Source organism: Oculina patagonica, chromosome 8 (genome assembly GCF_052425735.1).
Source record: "Oculina patagonica isolate OP01 chromosome 8, crgOcupat, whole genome shotgun sequence".
Lineage (NCBI taxonomy): Eukaryota > Metazoa > Cnidaria > Anthozoa > Scleractinia > Oculinidae > Oculina > Oculina patagonica.
In genome coordinates, this window is record NC_135765.1 from 32,657,915 (window position 1) to 32,679,564 (window position 21,650).

Consider the following 21,650-nt stretch of genomic DNA (forward strand, 5'->3'; position numbering starts at 1 on the left):
CTACCGCACGAAACATATGTAAAACCAGTTTATTGAATCAGTTTATCCGTGTATAAATAAAGTTTTGCTCTTTAATATTGTCGTGTGCACTGCAAACTACGCTGATTTAAGCATCACAGCTCTTTTTTGAAAATTTACCATGGTGCGAATGTGACTTATTTCTTACAAAGTAAAGGGCAAAATTACTGAATCCTGATTAGTTTAGACAAAGGGTGTTTTTTTGTTTTTGTCTTTTTTCTTATCAAAGCCAAAGTTACTCTGACGGTTACCCGGGGCCAGGAAGTTTACGAATGTTGCCCTGAAGACCGTTAAAAACGCCTAACGATTTCCGAAAGTAAACCGAGGACTTAATAAAAATTTTTTATAACGTAACGGAATGTCTGCAAATATTTCCGATAGTCCCCGAAGATTGCTGAAAGTCTCCCCATGTCTTAATCTCACTAATTCTGCCCTTTCTTATAAAAAAGGGCGATACTTATACAAATTTAATATAACAGACTTTCTTATTTCATTTTAGCCTGTTTTACAAGCATTTCTGGCGATAAATTACTGAATTGACGCGATAAAAAAAACTTTTCAGCCATCGCTCGCCAGGCAATTTCTAAGTTGATTAAATAAACTGAAACATAAGTATTCCGAATAAATAAGTTCTAAGTTCTATGAAAATACAAAACAGACTTGTAACATTTTATGTTATAAGTTCATCTACGTACTATACGTAATAAATATCAAAATGGTTATATAAATATTTCCATTCTATAATTTTTTTTTTGAGGTGACTACGTTTAAATCATAACAAACCTCGCATACCACAGTTGAATAAAGTCAACAAATTTCGTAACTATTTTGAATTATCCTCAGAATTCACTAAAACAGTTCAATATTAAAGGCGTATCTTGCGCGTCGTGTCTTACACGATAGAAACACGTTTACAATTTGCTTGAGCTTTTTACCAAAAACCTTAAGCTATAAAAGCGAAAGACATGAAGCTCTATTTCAAAGCAAAATAAAAGACGTCATTTAACACTACAAAAAAGCGAATTTTAACTGTGATGTAGTTTAACTGTATCACTTGTAAGTAAATAAACTTATTATCATACGAATATAACCCTCTCTAATCGCGCACGACCTCCGCGCACGTTCCTCGTAGCTTGCGTGATAGTCGCGCGCGATAAGAAGTGGGCCGAATTCAAAGTGGGCCTTCGCGTGTTTCCCTCTTTCGTTACAACGTCCCGTTGTTGATGAAATTATCATGAAGACGCCATTGCCTGTTGTGCAGACTTGCCAGGCTGGAGTTATCACCAGCCGAGGTATTAAGTGACGTTAATGTTTGGTTTGCCAAGGGTGCAATAGCAGTTGATAAAGTTTGGTTGTTAGGTGATGGCTGAATGATCTCGGCGATGTTGAAACCAACAGCGAACAGAAAATAAACGACAACCAAATACTGCAGGTGATACAGACAGCGTGACAGGGGAACGGACACTCGGAGATGCCTGAGGAAAAAAGAAAAGAGGGCAGACCATGGGTATCTCCTGCGTTCAAGCTAAAACGTAATAGGGTGGGGTGGGGGTTTTCCTTTTAATTTTGGTCCTGCCCTGTTCTTGACGTTATAACTCTGTTCGTCCCCAAACTTATTACTTCCATACGCTCTTTTCAGACCTCAGCTTGCAAAAGAACAGTATAGAAAAGGGCAACTAACAAGGAAATTATTTTAGTCAAAAGTCTCAGAATTCCGTTGTACTTTTTCCCTGTATCGTTGACGTCTAGGACTTTCAAAGAGAAACTTGTGTAAACTAACACAGTTAAATCTTTTCGCAGAAACGTTTAAGGAACAAAATCTCATTACCCGAATTTGCGAACTGTTGTTACCTTTCCGAAAATCGTATAGTTGGAGTTTTCCCGTACTCAAAACAACATTTTTACCTCTCCGAAAACAACAGGTGTTGTATTTTCCATGTTACGAAGGTTGGAAGTGACCGTAAAGAAAATCCGTTGGGTGCACCTGAATAAGAGATTTCCAACTTACCTGAATTTATGGCTTTGCGATCGTCTTAGCATAAGAATGATAAAAACTCCAAGTTCAACGTTTAACACTAATGATGTGGCATTCCCCAGCACTGTTACAGTTCCCTGAAAGCAGAACAAATTTATAATTTTTAGTTGGATACTGCCAACTATTTCTCTATTTTTGTACGATTTCTTCATGCAGTGGTTCAAAACCCATCTACACTTTAAGATAGTCAACAATGGTTTGATTTTGCACATACATACATACATACATACATACATTTAATTGCGCTCCCTGAAAAGGGCTTTTCAGCAGCAATGTTAAAAAAAATACAATTAAAATACAAGTAAACGAAAGTTAATTACAAACTATTTACAATAAAAATTCATAATTAGAAAATTAAAAAAAAAAATTAAAATATGTACAATAGTTCTTAGTTAATTTAAAAGTAAATTAGAAAGTCTTGTTTTAAAAATCTTCGTTGAGTCAATAGTCCTTAAGTCCACGGGAAGCGAATTCCAAGTTTCCGCTCCCCAGAAGGCAAATGATCTTTGGCCGGTAGAAATCCGGCAGAGTGGTAAATTAAGATCATTGCTGTTAATGGATCTAAGTTGTCTTTGGTGGACTTGTGACCTATACTGAAATTTGTCATCCAAGTAATCAGGAACCCGATGGTGTAAACATTTATGTACCATGGCAGCAATGTTTAAAGTCAATTTGTCCTTGATGCTGAGCCACTGAAGTGTTTTTAAACCCTCGGAAATATGATCGAATTTCCTGAGACCGAGGACTATTTTTCCTACATGTAAACAGTACTTGACAAATATCACTAACACAGTAGGAAATGAGGATGGCTAATTATGGCAAGGATAGGAGTTGATTGCAATAAGGGATGTATCATTAGAAATAGCCAAGGGGGGGGGAGGGGGGAGGGGAGGGAGGTGCCTTTTCCCCAAAAAATTTCCCGCAAGAGAAACGTGTCTAGAAAAAAATTTCTGCAAGGGAAGCTTGTCTTAAAGAAATTCCAGCAAGCGGTTAACTTATGCCAAAAAAAACCTGCAACAGAAGAAAAAAATCCTGCAGACAAGTAGGCCTTTAAAAAAATTCGTGCATGGAAAATTCTTATGTTTGGAGAATCTTGAAAGGAAAGGAGGATGAGATTTACAGCACAAAGTCACTTACCATGGGGTTTAACGCAGCTACTGCAAAGAGAAATCCAAACAGCAACAAAAGAATGGCAATCTTCAGAAACCTGTTGAGATATACGTTTAGGTGGATTAGTTTGTTTATATGAATTCTTCAGTACCATACACAACATTGAACTACTTTAAGATTTGCAAACACAATGAAGAAGGTCTGCAACACTAATGGTGTGGGTTATGGAGTGACCGATATGTAATTAATTCCCCTTACAATATAGCCTGTTCCAGTTCTGAGAGCCTGGAAACAGGCTACTTACAATACCGATAAATAGTCAAAAGGGCAGGGAATATTATTGTCTTGACACAACCACATTCTCAGAACTAACATTAGTAGAAATGTACGCCCGCGCCAGTCAGTCAGACTGTGTTCATGCCTAGTGGCCCATGGGGCCAGAGCTTATCCTGGGGAGCCTTAAGCAACAAGGAGTTTTCCCACTACTTCCTGGATGGGATGCTAGTCCACCACAGGGTTACCCCCAGCGTTTGCCACTAGTACCCATTTATACACCTGGGTTGAGAGAGACACTGTCCTTTCACAGGACCCCATTGACAACAGTGTATCATACACTAATGGGGTTTTCCTGTCAAAATATTAGATATACGGTATTATCATTATTATTATTTGAGTAAGAGTGTCTTGCCCAAGATTCAGTGACCTCAGTCGAGGCTTGCACTCAGACCACTTTATCCAGAATCCAGTGCACTAACCAACTAGGCCACCAAGCGTCCCAATCACTATGCCACTAAGTATTAAAGGGACTGTGTCACGGCTAAGTTAATCTTATGTTATTAACAGGTTATTAAATTTTGCCAAATATTCGCTATGAAACTAAATGTTTGCAAAGAAATTAATTCTTTGATACTAAATGACAAAACCATAGCTTCCTTGCAGCTAAATGTGTCTCCCGGGCGTCATAAATTAAAGTTACAAGCAGACAAGATTAACTTTGAAAACTGTTCCGTCGGACCATATTTCAAAAGCCCACATCGCAATCCGTTTCAATCTTCAACACTTTTTGGCCATCCGTACCTTCTTTTGCATTTGGTGTGTTATTTAAATATTCCTTCACTGTTTTAAGAGGTTATTTTATACATTTAAACAAATTTCATGGTCATTTCCTATGCCTAAGTTTGGCTAAAATCTGTGACACGGTCCCTTTAAGATTTGTATATCAATTCTCTTACTGACCATCTGATGTGAGCTTTACAATAGACTCCTTCCCATCTGGACTTCACCTCCTGCCAGTTAGTTTGAGTTGTTGAATAAAAAGAATCAAACCAACTCTCAACTGTGAAAACAAGAACATAAAACACTTTACTTCCCTGTACAAATGGATTGTAGAGATACTGCAAGTTGAAAGTTATTTCTATAAGCCCCCCTCTCCACTAAGGACCCTAGGTAAAAAACGACAACAATTGGCCGTTCCGAGGTTGCGCAGGGAGCTGGGGCGAGTTTTTAATTTTAAGTAATCGATAATCTGACACCACCACATGAAAGATCACGGTGAGATTAATCATTTGACCAAGTTTGACGCTTTTAGGATGAACAGAGACGAAGTTATGGGCCTTAAAACATGGTTAAAAATCCATACAAACGTCTCTTGTTTTGAGACAGCGTCCCCCAAAACCATATAAACTCTTGAAATTTTTATGATTTTTGTGATACTCTTTAAAATGGGCAAAAATAGTGATTTTCATCTTAGTTTCTTCCAAATAATGGGTCTTTGGCAGGATTTTACAGCTGTCAGAAAACGGATAAAAATTTTAAGAGTTTATATGGTTTTGGGGGACGCTTCCGAGGTTGCGCAGGCCAATTTATAAACAAAAAAATAGTAATTTTGAGGCTGCTAGATACTTTTGGAATTTTTAGAGTGAGAGATTTCGCTTTTTTAACAATCCGAATGTTTGGGTGTGTGGGGGAAGGGAGGGGAGTCCTGAGGAGGGGGAGTGTTGGTTATCAGTGAACAGACAATGAAGGAGGATTAATAGGTAATTGATCACTTTACGTTTCTACTGTACTTAAGAAATGAATTCCAGTTGGTAATAAAAATGTATTGGAGTTTACCCTTTTAAAGGTTTTAAATCCTTCACATCAACTTATCACTGTTGCAATTTTGGGAGATATTTGTGTTACCAAACGGCAATAAGACATAAGCCCCCCTCTCAAGTAAGCCCACACCCCCACCTTGTCCACCCTCCCACCCCAACCTATGTCAAAAGGTCTTAAAAAAAGAAATAAGCCCCCACTGAGGGCTTCATAGAGCTTTTACGGTAAGCTTTCTTACCCATATGTCTCATTCCTGCTCCCATGGTAAGAAATGATACAGCCACACTGATGATCATTAATACTTGAACCAGGATAGCAATCCATCCATAGTCTGGATAATTTGATTTAATTATCTGCGTAAACATAAAGAAAAGTACATTTAACCTAGGAGCCATAATTCAGAATCTAAAAGAAACAACTACAATGTAAGCTGAAGAATTCTCAAACAACTGCTTGGAAAAAGACTCAGAATAGCAAGGATTGTCCTAAAAGACTTCACAATCTTTTAACAAGGAGAGATTAATTTAAAATGGATGTCCTTACCTTTGTTAAAGGTATTACTGATGTGACACCATTTCTTGCAGCCCTGTAAGAAAAAAATATAATTGCAGTTTAATTCAATTAACTCATAGCAACTCCAGGGCTCGAGACTAACGGTAGCCAACTAGCCAAAGGCTACTAAAACTTAGGTTTTGGCTACCAGGTTTAGCATTCCTAATTCTAGCCATTTGGCTAGTGAAAAACTCGGAAAAGTCAACTGTTCTTAATAGAAATCAATATACCTGACTAGTGAAAAACTACTTTTGGCTAGTAAAATCTGTCATGTCACTAGCCAGTAAACCAGTGAGTTAAAAAGTTAGTCTCAAGCCCTGAACTCTCCGAGTCACATTTTTTCTTTGTTGTGTTTCCAAGCAAGTCAACACTGAACTTAACCTGTTTATATTTACATCTGGCTTCCACACTACCTTGTTTTCAAATGGCAAAACAAGCGATATACAGATAGTACATGTACTGTTCTTATCATTAGCGTAAAAATTCTTGTACATACATACTGGTTAAGAGCTAAGTAGTAGATAAAATATGAGCGGGAGATCTGTATGGGCATTTACAATGGCGAGCCGATAGGCGAGCCATTGAAAACGGCCATACAGATTGGACACAGATATTTTGAAATGAAAACAGTAAATTGAATGCAAAGTATTGTAACACAGTTATGCGATTTGGTACAGATCTGTATCAAAAGTTAATGAATACTAATTAGCTGAGCAGGAGTTTGTAATAAAAGTTAATTCTTTTGTTTGATTTGTATTGGGGTTTACAGTTGTGTACATGTATGTGATCTGAATATTGTGCTGGGATTGCTTTACACCCTCATGAATAGTTAAATGAATTTTACAATGTATATATAATGGTTGTTGAGAGTAAACATCATAAATCAAAATGGAGCTTGTTACATGTAATGAATGTGTGCTTGCAACAAATTTGTGGTGTAAACTCACCAAAATATAATGACGGCCACACAAGTCAGCACCCCAGCAATAACAGATCGACAGAATCCACGTACCTGTCAGTAAATGTATAATTTAAGTAGGATTTTTTTCTTTAATTTCTAGCAAAAAAATCTTGCACATACAACAAAAATTAAAAAAATACAAATAATATATTTAAGAAAATGGCAAATTATCCATTGCAAGCGATATACTGGAATTTTTTTCTTTAATCTACTAGCAAACAAAATCTTGCACATACAACCAAAATTTATAATAATTTACAAATAATATATTATTTTAAGAAAATGGCAAATTATCCATTGCAAGGGATATACTGGTAATTTATGGTACATGTAAATTGTACAGGTAGAATTTAAATACAAACTTAAGAACAGCTGCATCTACCTCTGAAACTGAAGGCTTAACTTTTGTAAAAAGTACTGGAAGGATGTTCACAACTCCTCCTAAAGATTAAACAACAAAAACAAATTTAACATACCGGAGTGATCTATGTTTAGGTATAGGGGTGCCGCTGGGGGTTTGAAACCCTGACCCTGTTTAGGACAATGAAAACTTAAAATACCTACCCTGTGTAGGACAACAACCCCTATTTTAAGACCTTATTTAGGACAAAGGACAACGTCGACAATCATTTACGCTTTACTGTGATCGCGTCCCATACGCGATGTTCGACGCACTGAAATGCGAACACCGATCCCAGCAAATAAAATAATGCTTTTCATTGAAGCGAAAGCGAAAACAATGTAAAAACTCATGACAGTCTCGCAGTCATACCCTGTGTAGGACAGGTTCAGGCCCTGTTTAAGACAGAGGAGCTTGAAATTATATACCTGTTCAGGGCCGGAGAAGTCAAAAACCATATCTATCCAGAGGCACGTCCCCGTATACGCCATATAGGGGAGTGCCCGGGCCCCCCCCCCCCCTCCGGGGGATGAAAGTATCAAAAAATACTTTATTTGTTTGGTTACGACTGACATATAACATTTACCCATACTCCGATTGAAGCTAGAATAAGGAGACTCTTTTTAATCTTGACTAGTAGTTCAAGATTGTCTTGTCAAATTTCCAACTGCACAGCAATCATGCTTAGTGTTTAACGTAACTACCTAACAGTGAAATAACTCTCAGTCATTCCTTTTACTTACCCATTGCGACTGTACCCAGAACAACAGGCTGACCAATATGTTTTAATTCACCCAAAATTTGAATGTCACTCCACTGGCTTTCTACGTGCAAAGTGACCCAAACCTAAAACAAACAAATGTAGATTTGAACTTTGGGATAACTTTAGCACTTTATTAAATATCTTAGAGGCCAGGCTACTGTCATCAGCTCATTTCACCAGCTCACCATGAATCATTTAATATTACATGATTAAAGGGACACTGTCACCAGTTTCACTACAAAAACTCAAGGGCCTATAGACATATGGAAACTACGAATAGTGGTCCAATTTTGTTAAAAATCACTACGTACGTGTTCTGAAGCAATAAACAAGTGATATCATTGTGATACCATCAGGAACTTTAGATCTCAACTTGAAAAAATCAGGCTGTTTCTTTCAAGTTTTGTCTTAATTTGTGGACTGGAAAAAAACCTAAAATTATTATGGCTCCTTTCTTCCTTCAACAACAATTTAATTTATATCTCCATCTTGATGTACTAGATGAATTTTACGTACGAGAAGACCTTATTTCGCCAATTTTAGTACTTTTTACCAAAAAAGCATACATTAATTAAATATACACTCAGTTAAAAGTGATTGTAAGACATTTCACCTCAAGCAATATTATTTTTTATATTTCAATTAAAAGTAGTTATAATATACATTATATATCCACTGATAAAAGTGATAAACTTACAGTAAGAATGACGAAAAGGCATCCTCCAAGGAACGTTATCAGTGACACAAATGGCAGAACAGAGGAATTGACAAAGATAATCAGGAAGGCACAGCTCCAAACAAACACTGCTAGTATGTACCCCACACTGTAAAATGCAAAAAGAATATTAATTTTAACAATTATAATAATACTGTACAAAATACTATTTTTTTCATTGATCAGTTACGTTTGTGGTACACGGGTAAGAAGCCCACAAAGTCATGTTTTGTCTGTTACAATTCCTGTGAAAAGTTCCAGGACAAAATCAATTACTAACAATAAAATTATGACAAATTGAGCACAGCAGCAGATTATAATACACATACTTGAGATTAAGTAGCTGTGCACATGCCTGACTTCCAGCAAGAGAATAGTTGACAAGAACTGAAATACTAAAAGCAACAAAAGAACAAAAAAATGTAATTGTGATGAGTAATGTTAGCTACTCAACTACATGTATGTATAAGACACAGTTTGGCTGGTAGTTTTTAATGCTATGAAAATTAATAGCAACATCTTTTTCTACAACTAACACACTTCTTACAAGACTAAGAATTATTACTGGTAGTCAGAGATTTTGAATAAAAAAGGCCCAGAAAATGTCCCAAGTCTGAATGTTAAACATAATCTCTACACTTGTACAACACTTGCAGTAAACTATACTGGACATCAAAAAAAGTTAAAAGTTAATCTCTGCTAGTTACAATGTCAGGACAGACGTTTTTAATGCCTGGATGGTATGCGAATGTAAGGAAAAAGTTTTTATTTGTACTTGTATCATAATTATACAACTTATTAACAAACTTACAACATAAGAAGTACAATCACTTCAAAGAACTGCCTTGCACCATTGGCTAGGAAGAGTTCTGCTAGTGTGTGAAGACTGGGGTAATTACTGAGTGTGTCCACACTGTCTGTTGCCAGTAACACAGTCCCATCCATGTCAGCTGCAAGATAAAGATTGTAGCCAGTTACACACTGAAATAAAACTAGTTTCGAAAAATAATAATGCAGTCTGTTAATGCTGCTTGTGTTACATAAACTGTGAAGCTATAATACTGAATGAAGCCAATATGGGCTAGCTACACCATTGTTTTCCACAAGATAATTCTACATTAAAAAACAATACGTGCTTTGAAAACCTTGAACCATTGACTGATAAAAAGCATCTGCATAGCCAATCAGAGAGCAAATCTTCCATAATAGTTAGCCACTGTGTTAAGCTACTTCAGGCCCTATCCCCACCTGGGGGCAAGGAACTAAAAGAGTGTTGCTCAACACTCCTTTCAGGCAAGCTTATTTTCAGGAAGGGCTTATATATGGGGAGGGGGTGGGGGGAAGAGTGGGCCAGGGTAATTTGCATATTTCCAAACATCTTTGGGTTTCTCTCTGCACATAACCATATGAACCAAAACATTAGTCCTCCGGCTGTGAAAGAAACACTACGGGTCCTTGAGAACTCTCTAACAAGCTAGGTAAAATACATTTCTACAACAGGGGCAGAAAATGCAATGGTTTTTATCACTAATGCCCGGTTCAAACGTCACGCTATCGTCATGTCGAACTCAATTAAATGAATTAAGTTCGACACTTAGCGCGACTGTAGCTCAATGTTTGAATCAACGTCGCGCCAGACTCGGGTAGCGCGGCAAGCTTAGTCGAGCTACCCGACTCTGGCACGACGTTGATTCAAACGTCGAGCTACAGTCGTGCTAAAGTCGAACTTAAAGAATATTAAGTTCGACGTTGGCACGACGTCAAATGTCGTGCAAAATTGAAGCAAAACCTAATGCATACATTATGATAATGTAGTCCCGAACACTTTCACAGCGTCGTTATGTGAGACGCATGCGTAAATATCAGTTTCAGAATTTGAAAAATGGTTTGGAGAAATAACTGTGTTCATTGTGATGTCAATTTAAATGGCAAGGAAAGCTTAGATTGAGAGTGCGAAGATGAAGACCTATCATCTGAGCAACTCTAAATCAGTACTGAGTCGGAATTATCAGAATGTTCAAGAGTATTGTCAGCAAAATCGAATACTACTACTATACTACTTTTCACGAAAGGCGAGAAACAAGGCCGTTTGGTGGGAAAAATTTCAGACACGGACATGTGTTGCTGAATACAGGAAAGCCGCTCTAACCTGGCAGATCAGTGACTGTAATCAAAATTGCAACGGTTTCAAAAAGAGAAGAACCTTGGCGAATGGTTCAGCCAGCTTTATAGCTCTGTCGAGACTCTTGATACGTGCACATTTTTTTAAAACAATTAAGTTCGACACGACGACAGCGCGACGTTTGAACCAGTCAGCAGCTATTAAATGCGACGTTTGAACCAACTGTCGTGCTGCAATCGTGCTTAAGTCGAACTTAATACAATAGGCTTATATTTGGAAGGGCTTATTTTCTGACAGAGTTTTGTCATTTTGGGGCTCATTTTCTTGGGGGGGGGGGGGGCTTATATCCAGAATTTTACAGTATCTAGAGATAGACACCAGATGCAATGATCCTACTGTCTCCCAAGATAATGGATACCAATTAATATGTAAATTAATGCACTTACTTGCATCATCTCTATTTATCTCTAGCTCCATCTCTGATTTGTCATTTTCATCTTCTTCATCAATACCCTCCACATCATTTAAGGGGACATGATCTTCTCCTGTGGTTAACTACAATCATAATTATCATTTGCTGGTTAGAGGAATACACAGTACATTAATTTTTGTCATAAGCATCTTCAGTGTTGCTGTACATTTCAATCCATTTTATTTTTAAACAGCTAGTCACTAGACTAAGTGTTGTCAGCTCATGCCGGACTGGGACCCACAATCTCCTTAATGCTTGGGGAAACTGGTTGCAGTATGCCAACAACCAGACCACAGCCCAGCACAGTCACACCACAGAGTGGTGTAACTGTGCAGGGTGAGAGGGATGAGACGAAACAGGTGGATCGGATACAGCACATATTAAGTGAGTTCATCTTGTGGTTAGCAATATTAGGGTTCGACCCCCCTGCAGATCATGCTGGGGCCCTATCAGGCCATGGCATGAGCACCACTTCCTAGCTGCTAAAATAATAAACCTGGTTGATGATTGATCACCATTCCTGTCTAAACATTATTACCGGTAAGTACTATTTAAAAAAAATAACTGTTTAGTTATATATCACCAATCATTTTAACACAAGACTTACTGTAGCCCTTTCGAAAAATTCTTGTCTCTTCGCCAGATAGCCTCGTTGTAACAGTTCCACAAAATAAAATACTAACAAAATCTGCAACATAAAAATAATCACCCAGGAAAAGTTAACATGTTACACGAGTTTCTGGACATCAAGTTTAAATTAGTCACCTAGCGTTACTGATGAACAAAACACCATGTTCTCACCTGTATAAAGATCTCAATGATGAGCACTACAACAAATGGTGCAAATCCTGACTGAGAGAGGTTCTCTGGTAACCCTGCACAAAAGAATGATTGCATTTATTGATGTAACTGTTTATGTCAGATTCAGAACTTTTTGTTAAAAAATCCATTTAAATTACTACAATATTTTTCATTCCAAATTTATTTTGAACCACTGTTACAACTTTACATTGGTACTAGAATAAAACCCAGTTGCAAAAATATTTGCATTTGCTGTTCCAAAAGTGTTGAAGAGCGCTAAGTACTGCTGCGTGGTAGCTATAGATCCAGCCAGCAGAATCGAAAATCCTTCTATCACATTATGCTTCAAAATATCTTGAAACCAGAGATACCTGTAACTGAATTCCTGACAAGCCAACTAAAACTAGATTTTTCTATCTATTTTTTACTGATAACACATTGTACACTCACCTACTGCTCCAGTTCCCAAAATTGCTGCCACAGTAACAAAATCTTCAGTAACAAGAACAAATTAAGGTGTCAGAAAAATAAACAGTACAGTGCTTAAAGTCCATCATGAACTGTGCAAACTTCTTTCCATACCATGCCCCCTCGGTGGTGGACAAAACACTGACCCCCAGTCCATGGACTACCCCCATGGACTACCCAAATGGACTACCTAAAATGGACTACCCCTTAAAAATGGACTACCCTTAAAGTACTATTCCGAGTGTGTACCACTTACTGAGCTGTTGTTATACACACATAATTTGCACTTACGTCTTACCTTGTTTATTTTCAAGCCGTACGTATCCCTCTAGCCGCCATTTTGAATATATTATACTAAATGAACATCCGCTGATCACGAAAGTGTAGACTCAAATCAAGCAATCAATCTTTGGACTCATAGAGACAGACAAAACAGGCACTGCACTGCACTACAGAAGATCCAATCTTTTTTAATAGTATCAGATAGTTGCTTGAGACGAATCTTAAACATTTGGTGGCCAGAGAAAATTTTTGAATGAATAACTTTGGCAGTGCAGGGAGGAGAACAGAACCGGTAGGCAGACAGATCCTGAGGAAAAAATAGTGCTGAGTCTGGGCCCCAGGGGGGGTACTCCGGGATCCAAGTGACGGGGATGTGCGAAGGATTTTTTGGGGGTGGAAATTTTCGATTCCGGGATTTTTTTGGGTAGGAGAATTTGGCAGGTATTTTTTTGGGTGACTTGATTTAAATAGGGGATTTTTTTGGGGTATTAAAATCAAACTAAAGTGCCTTGGCGCGGCCTTGGCAATTTAGGGGTAATTTGACTAGGGATTTTTTTGGGCGTTTTTTTTTTTGGTCCAGGGATTTTTTTGGGTAATGTCGGGAGACTTAAGGTGGATTTCCACTGACGCGTATTTTTTTACGTGCGTAAAAAAATTAGAGACAATGTATGAACGGCTTGCGTACACGTTTACGCAGGCCGTTCATACATTATCTCTAATTTTTTTTACGCACGTAAAAATTTACGCGTCAGTGGAAATCCACCATTAGGGATTTTTTTGGGTCCTGAGTTTTTCCTCCATTCGATCATCCCCGTCACTTTGATCCCGGAGTACCCCCCTGGGGTCTGGGCATGAGACTTCGCTTTTTGAGGTCAGCAGATGTATAGTGTAATTCATTCAAAATGGCGGCTAGAGTTGTCGAAAGTAACCGAAGTAAGTGCAAATTATGTGCGTATAACAACAGCTCAGTAAGTAGTACACACTCGGAATAGTACTTTAAGGGGTAGTCCATTTTTAAGGGGTAGTCCATTTTAGGTAGTCCATTTGGGTAGTCCATGGGGGTAGTCCATGGACTGGGGGTCAGTGTTTTGTCCACCACCTGCCCCCTCCCCCTTCCAATCTTGTGCAATTTTCTGGGCATTAAATTTTGATCTTTCTAAAACATTTTGGTCAAAGTAGCATACGCAAAAACAAGCTGCATTCTGCAATTACATGATTGTATAATCAAGGGTAATCATAACAAATTTCTTGATTTTGATTGGTTCTGCATGCGCCTATTGTCGCACGTAGTTGGTGTGGGATCACATAGTGTCCAATTACAGGTATCCAATTTGAACATGGGATGGGTTTTTTTCTTGCTGTTTTCCTTCTTTTTGTAAAACTGATTAAATATACCTTTTGACGTTTTCATATAAAAGAGGTTCTCAAAAACTTTCTAACCTCAAAATTTGCAATTAATTAGTAATTGGACCTTGTGTTGTAAAATTCAGAGAGTAATCGTGCTTGTAATTTCAAATCAGTTGCATGCCCGGCCGATTTTGCAATTACTTGCCCAATTATTCCCTGAATTGTACTCCACTCACAGTCCAATTACTATTACGAACACCCAAATATGTAGTAGAAAAAGGTTGATACAATAGTTGTAGTGGGATGCATTAATGCCACCCTGAAAGCAGAGTCTCTTTTAACTTCCCTGTGGCTGAGATTTGGGAAGACAAAAAGGCTCTGCATTAATCGCATCAATTCTTTAAAGTCACCGCAGCCCCAAAGTCTTGGCAATCAGTCCGGGTAAATCCAGTTTTTGCTGCATTTTTTTTTTCACGATGCCATAATACATCTTATTTACCCCCCAAAATTTTTGCATAAGCATTGTTTTCAATTTCTCTTGGGATGATTGTACGTCATTGTAAATCCCAAGATAAATTGAAAACAATGCTTATGCAAAAATTTTTGAGGGTAAACAAGATGTATTATGGGAACGGTGAAAACAGCAAATGGGCATTACCGGGTAATTTTTTGGAAAAACTGACGGTCAAGACAGAGCCCACAGTATGCTCTCAGACTCTAAAGCACTGGAGCTGACGAATGCTCTGGCCATTTTCTGCCATTTAACATGTATGAGCTGGTAGATCATTTAAGATCTCATTTTTTTCACAAACCGAGAAGAAATTTCACTGTTAAAATTGTGCAGCTCTACCATATAGTCAGTGATAAGACCTCAAGTGGTGCTTGACGTGTTTTTATTGAAGGAATTCTGATGCTCTTTGAAGAAAAAAGTTTGCAAAACAAAACAATTTGTTGACGCTGTCGAGTACGATCCATCACGCCATTCTGCATGTGCATGCTAAGCTGGGGCGGATCCAGGGGTGGTTCGGGTGGTTCAGTCGAACCCCCTAAACTGAAAGAAAAAACATTCTAACACGAGCGGTTTCTGACGAAAAAACATAAGTGAACGAAACAAAATGCCAGTCTAATTTTTTTTTACATAAGCGCTTCCTTCCATTGATGCGGGCACAAATGTAGACATTGCTTAAGTCTCCGAGATGTATATGTCAGCTCTCCCAAGCCCACAGACTCTCAACATTGAACATGATCGTTGGATGAGAAAATGGCAATCAGTAACGGACAAACCAGACACGCTTCAACCTGCCTTACAGCTTCGAAGAAACTCAATTTGCTTTTGTTCAAATTTCCCTTAGGTTAACAATTGACAACTTTATTGATTACACATTCTGTCTATCTACATGCTCGTGATCCAGAAATCTTTCCGAACATCCACCTGTTGTTGCGAATTGCATGTATAATTCCGCTCAAGCAGCACTTCAAAACTAGTCAAGCCTTACCTTTACTGTAGACCAAGATGACAACCGAGAGACTCCTTGGCCTGACTTCAATGAGTATTCATTATGACAAGCCTGACGATTACGAAGCTATAGTTCCGAAATTAGCCGAACAACAACCTCGTAGAATGTGACTCGTTAATCCCATATTTGAGGAGTCTTAAGCGTGACTTTTTAGAACACATTAAATAGCGAAGACAAATATATTACAGTGATTTTAGTTTCATTTTGTAGGTGTCAGTTGATTGTTGTAAAGTCTTAAACGTAGTCCATAGCTTTATAAATAGATGGTTTGTTGAGTTATAAACCGTCCACAATCATCCCTCAAAACGATGGAAATCGCATTTCCGAGGACTTAAATTTCAAACTTTCCCGGGGGAGCATGCCCTTGGACCCCCCCAGATGGGCCTGCCTTTGGCGGTCCATTTGTTCGAACCCCCCTTTTCGAAATCCTGGATCCGCCCCAGCTAAGATTAGGTGGTCCTAAAACAAGGTTAATGTGCAAGCTTCGTGTAAACCTTGTGCATGCTCAACAAATTTTTGACATGTTTCATGCAGAGCCCTTTCTTGTCAAGAGAGTATATTAGTGGGAAATTGAGGACTGTGCTCGCACGGTGCATTAATCCCGGCATAATCAATCGAACGTTCGAAAATCGAACTCAATCGAACTCAATCCGTGGATTGAGTTCGATTGAGTTCGGCAATCGAACGAAATCGAACACCAGACTTTCAGTGAGTTCGATTTCCGAACAAATCGAATTCAATCGAACAAATCGAACTCAATCGAACTCAATCCATCTGATTGTGTTCGATTGAGTTCGGTTTCCGAACTCAATCGAACACAATTAAATGGCTTGCGTTCGATTGGCTCTGGTAAACCAATACAAAGCAAGCCCAACAAAGCAGGTTTTTCTCGTGCTCTTTTTACAATTTATTTCCCATTTATAAACTGTCCAAGAGAACAGAACAGAACAGAATAAAGCTATCATTATCCCGCGGGCGTATTCCGAAATTGTTGTACCCTTTCCTTTTTAGCTAACTTACAATTGCGGCAAGACAACTCGAAGGGTTACTTTTATGCAAAAGTACAAGCAAATTACTAACTGCGACACAGGAAACGGCACACAGTAGATGGATGATTATGAAAAATATCTTACTAACAATAAATATGATTCTCTCAAATTCATCTCGGACAATTAACAGTGACCAAGAGAGTAAGAGGTGAACGAGCGTCAGTGTACCCGGCGGCAGTATATTGGATGTATGGGAGCATTATATAATCACTGACATGATAGAAGGGATAAATAGTAAATGCAACAGTAAAATTATTTTTGTCCTCAAGTCAAAATCAAAGTAAATGATCAGATGTTCGTGTACATTTATTTCTTGAGTGTCAAGAGTTGTCTGTTGTCTTGCCCCGCGAAGGTGACCTAATTGTTCGCGCTTGTTTACAATTCGGAATGCACGGTCTTTCTCGCCTTTTTTCTTTCAAACGTTGAAAACTTCGCCATCCTTTACGTCAAAGCGGCATTCCTGGTAGCCTTTAATACACATTTGAAGCTTACAATCCACAGCGCATCTGAAGCCATTTCTGCGGTATTTCTTCGTTTACGAAAAACACGTGCGCTACACTCCGGGCTGAAGTAACTCTAGCTTCCAAGTTCTGGTTATGGATTTTCAATGCCTGCTTTACACAAATCATGAGTTCGAAAATCGAACGTTCGATTGGGTTCGATTGATTTTTTTTCTTTTCGGTGAGTTCGATTTCGTTCGATTGCCGAACTCAATCGAACCCAATCCATGAATTGAGTTCGATTGGGTTCGATTGAGTTCGATTGAAATTTAGTTCGATTGGGTTCGATTGACTATGCCGGGATTAATGCAAGCTGTAAAGCTGCAGTTGAAAGCTTAAGCCTACCAATTAAACTGTATATTGGAACTTATATCTTACGTGTCAGCTATATTTTAACAGCAAAGTCTCGGGGGAGCCTCAAAATCATTAAGAGTTTAATTGAAAAATGAAAAACTTAACTCAGTCCTCGCGAAAGAATCATCAAAACACCTGCTGATAGCGGAATAATTTATATTGTAGCGTAGTTTAATTAAAGAGAGCAAAAATTTTACAAAATTGCAGTAAATTCTGCAGATTCCTTTGCAAATATCTAAAACGTAGGGTTTATTACCAAATGGAAATCTTAATTAAGCTTTTTACGCATTTCTAGCTCAAAGCTTATTACTAATTTAGCAAGCAATGAACTTTGTTGCTGTGTTAACTTTAACACGTTAGGGACGTTTGCTTTGACACGCATGCATAATTTCTTTGAAATTAAACTTACAGCATTGCAGATACCCAAGAGCTTTCCATTTGTTTCCGCTGTTCGTGCCAACTGCTAAGCGTTGAAATTCAAGGTTTTCCGAGAGCAGATTATCCTTGTCAGTTTCGCGTTCCACCACATCATCCTCGTCCTCCATGTTTTGACGGTGTGCAGGGTGTTGTGGGAAATAACAACAAAATTCCCTACTGGGTAGGGCAGGGGATACGGAACTTGTATCGCCTTTCAACGAACCCAGAACGAACCAAACAATTTTATAGGAATTTCTACTAAAAGTAGACTTTTGGGTATAGAAAAATCGTTACATGGGAAAGTGACAAAGCAGAAGTTCATAGCCACTAACTTCTGCTGTATTTACATGCAGTCCAGCATCTGATCGGAATGAACCAATGAAAAAACAGCAGCCCATCGAAAACAAAATTTTATTGACAAGTCAGAATTTGGCGTTCAAATAAATTACAAGTTTTGTTTGACAAGCTTTTATAAATTTCCCCCTACAATCAAACGATAAAAAAATACCTTATTAGCGGCAGTGATACTCTTTGACATCGTTTGTCCCGTTAGACAGTAAATATAGGTTTTCAGAGGCGTCCTTTAAACTAAAATCGTAGCTTTTTTGACTCTAATAAAGCGAAGTGCTTGCTCAATTTTGTGGTCTGGTATTTTTTTACACCAAACTGAAGGCAAAAAATCGTTATTAATGGGTGCATTTATTCGATTTATGTGATTATAAGACAATGTACGAGAATACCTTTGAAAATTGCTCTAAATAGTACTTGTATGAAAGATTTGAATAAAAATGTCTTACCTTATGTTTATCTTGCGAGTTTTTCTAGGGGAAGCACAACGTCGGAAAGAAAAACTCGTAACGCAAGATAAACATAAGGTAAGACATTTTTATTCAAATCTTTCATACAAGTACTATTTAGAGCAATTTTCAAAGTATTCTCATACATTGTCTTTATTAAATATAATCACATAAATCGAATACAACGTCTGGGCCGCCTGTGAGGACACCGGCTTTCCCACGATTGCTTCCTTTATTTATTATCCCTTTTCTTTCAGTTTCCTTTGCCACGCACTGTAATAAATAAAAGAATCTGAGAGAAATAAAGGAAAAGAGTCAAAAGGGGGCGAGTCCTCGTACGTGGACCTTTTGACTTGTTTCTAGTTCTCTGAAAAATATCTCAGATCAACATTTTTATTTGCACGTCCCAAGCCGCAATTCCAATTGTTCAGTGAAAAATCCGAAAACAGGGTTTTTGGGAACTCGTAAATTCCTGACAAGTTGCCCTAGTTATGCCATGCGCGCGAGCAAGTAATACTGGGTCACCATAAAATAATTTGTTTTGCTGAGCAGGCTCCCTGCAAAAAAAAAAAACATTGGCACGCCATGTTTGAACAAGTGGACTGTCAAAGAAAAATTTTCCATGTTTTGTTTTAAAAACTCGTGTACAAACTCAACTTAAGGTCGCGCAGGACCCTTGAAATCATATGTATGTATTTATTTAAAGAGTATGCACGAACTGCGACGACTGAAGCCGACAACAAACGAAATATTCATGAGAATTTTTTTTCTCAGAGTTCTTTCTACAAGTAATTACACGGTATTGTTCTCAGCCTCGCATCCCGTGCGCTGGAACATAGCGAATTATCATAATTAGATTCACAGCTTTAAATAAAGCACACGTTGTTGTAAACATCGACTCGGAAGGTCTTCGGAAGCCTCAAAACATGCAATTTTGTGTCCAAGTTTTCTCCGCCGATATAGAATTTCAAGAGTTGATTCGCGAGGAACATAAACTCGGTGTACTCTATTGTGTTCTGGCTAGAGCGAATTTTTTAATTTCCTTCTCAAAATGAAGATAGCATGTTTCAAAGTTTAGATTTCACATTTTTACTCTCTTAGAAGCCATTAACTTGTAGCAGTTTTTGAAATCGAAAATTTCGTTCTAGTGGGAACACAAAAGAAGTTACGATTTATCACTAGGCTATATAATCATTTAATTTGGTGCGCTGTGCTAGCTGAAAACTTAAAATCGCATTATCTTCAGTTAAACTTTTAAGGGCTTGTAACATCACAGACAACGGTCATCTCTCAGTAAAAGGACAATCATGATGTAATTCCATCATCCCTGGGTATCCTTATTAAATTTTAGAGGAATCGTTTACCATTCTCACTCATTAATTATGCCGCTCATTGTCCGGCGTGGATAAGATATGGGAAAAGATTGTGGCCGAGGCAATGAGCGACTGGGTGAGAAAGCACTATAGCTGTGTATTACGTCGCCGAAGGGGAGGTGGGAGGGTCGAAAATTTGTTCGGACTTCCCGGCTTGCGTATCTCTTTCGAAATGTCCCGAAACTAAGCAAAGAGATCTTTAAATACCGCGATTGTGCACATGCTGATTAGGCATTACATAATACAACTATCTATAAACAAACAGGGTTATGTAATCCACGCACTTGTGAATTCCGCGTCATAATTATGAATGAGAATAGTTTACCATTCTCACTCATTAATTATGCCGCTCATTGTCCGGCGTGGATAAGATATGGGAAAAGATTGTGGCCTACGGCTGCTCACGCACCTTGCTGCTTCAGTATAAACGCCAAAAGATCTCCGCATTTACAGGAAATAATCCACAAAATACACCTTCTCCCCAAAACTCAGAAAACCCCTCAAACCCCAACCGGTATATCCAACCACGAGAGAGGCCCAACCCAGCTAGTGGGGTTACTTCCCTATACCATATCATAGCATGTATTTAGATCGTGGCTTATAATGAGAGTGAAGTTAAGAGTAAAGAAAACGCCAAGACCTAAGGCGGACAGAATAACACCAGTGATGTCTGCCGAGAAAGGAAAACGTAAGACAAAAACGAAAAAAGAACAAAGGGAAAAACCCCACTAGCCAAGCCGGACCAGGAATCCGTCGTAAACGGATTATAGGGTGTAAATTAGAATACCCTTCTGATCGCGACAAGGCCAGTGGAGGGGGTGGACTGACTATTTTTTTTTATTATTTTAAAATGACATAATATTTTGAATTGTTAAAATTCTAGCTAGGGGAGAAGTAAAGGATAAACATAACTCCCGTATAACCCAGGTTGTAGCGTCTAAACGTGGATAAAATGCTTAACTCCGTGCATAAAAACGGCCGACCGGCGAGCTTTTAATAATTACAAACTAAACCTACAGAAATATACAATTGTCTATTTAAAGTTCCGCACTGGGATGTGTTAGGTAACAAACCTAACGTTAGCCCAACGTTTTAACACTTTAACCTAAGCTCATTAACACTCAAACAGCAGTAAGCTCTTAAACAAAAGTCCACACAACTACTGTATTTTTCTTGACATGAAAGCTTATCAATTCCAGACCGATAAACCAAAACAAAGCACCTAACACAACAACACTTAAAAGGACCGACACATGACTGTTGCCAAATACCCTCGATACCCAATTAAAACTTTAAACAAAGACGACGCATGGCTCTTGCCAACTTAGCTCGACACACGAGCACACTTGAGACCAAAACCGTAACACGTCGTGAAACAAATTGTGCTCAACAAAGGAGCGAACATAGCTATAGCCGACACACGGCATGTTCCAATTTCTACTCGACACACGAGCGAACGTTTTAGCTACAACCAACAGACAGCATCTGCCAATTTCTGCTCGA

At 38.3% G+C, this 21,650-nt stretch overlaps 1 protein-coding gene across 1 annotated transcript; it reads right to left on the reverse strand.

Moving 5' to 3' along the window:
- Nucleotides 1–13: 13 nt before the first annotated feature.
- LOC144664311 (uncharacterized) lies at nucleotides 14–18,257 on the reverse strand. The gene is made up of 17 exons (XM_078525412.1): nucleotides 17,970–18,257; nucleotides 12,494–12,535; nucleotides 12,044–12,117; nucleotides 11,850–11,930; nucleotides 11,217–11,325; nucleotides 9,460–9,598; nucleotides 8,978–9,043; nucleotides 8,631–8,757; nucleotides 7,914–8,016; nucleotides 7,153–7,211; nucleotides 6,757–6,821; nucleotides 5,801–5,843; nucleotides 5,496–5,610; nucleotides 4,400–4,499; nucleotides 3,191–3,260; nucleotides 2,027–2,130; nucleotides 14–1,493 (listed from the first exon to the last, which is right to left on the reverse strand). Exons 1-17 carry the CDS (start codon nucleotides 18,103–18,105, stop codon nucleotides 1,223–1,225), a joined length of 1,704 nt encoding a protein of 567 aa, XP_078381538.1. The 5' UTR covers nucleotides 18,106–18,257; the 3' UTR covers nucleotides 14–1,222.
- Between the last annotated feature and the right edge of the window lie 3,393 nt (nucleotides 18,258–21,650).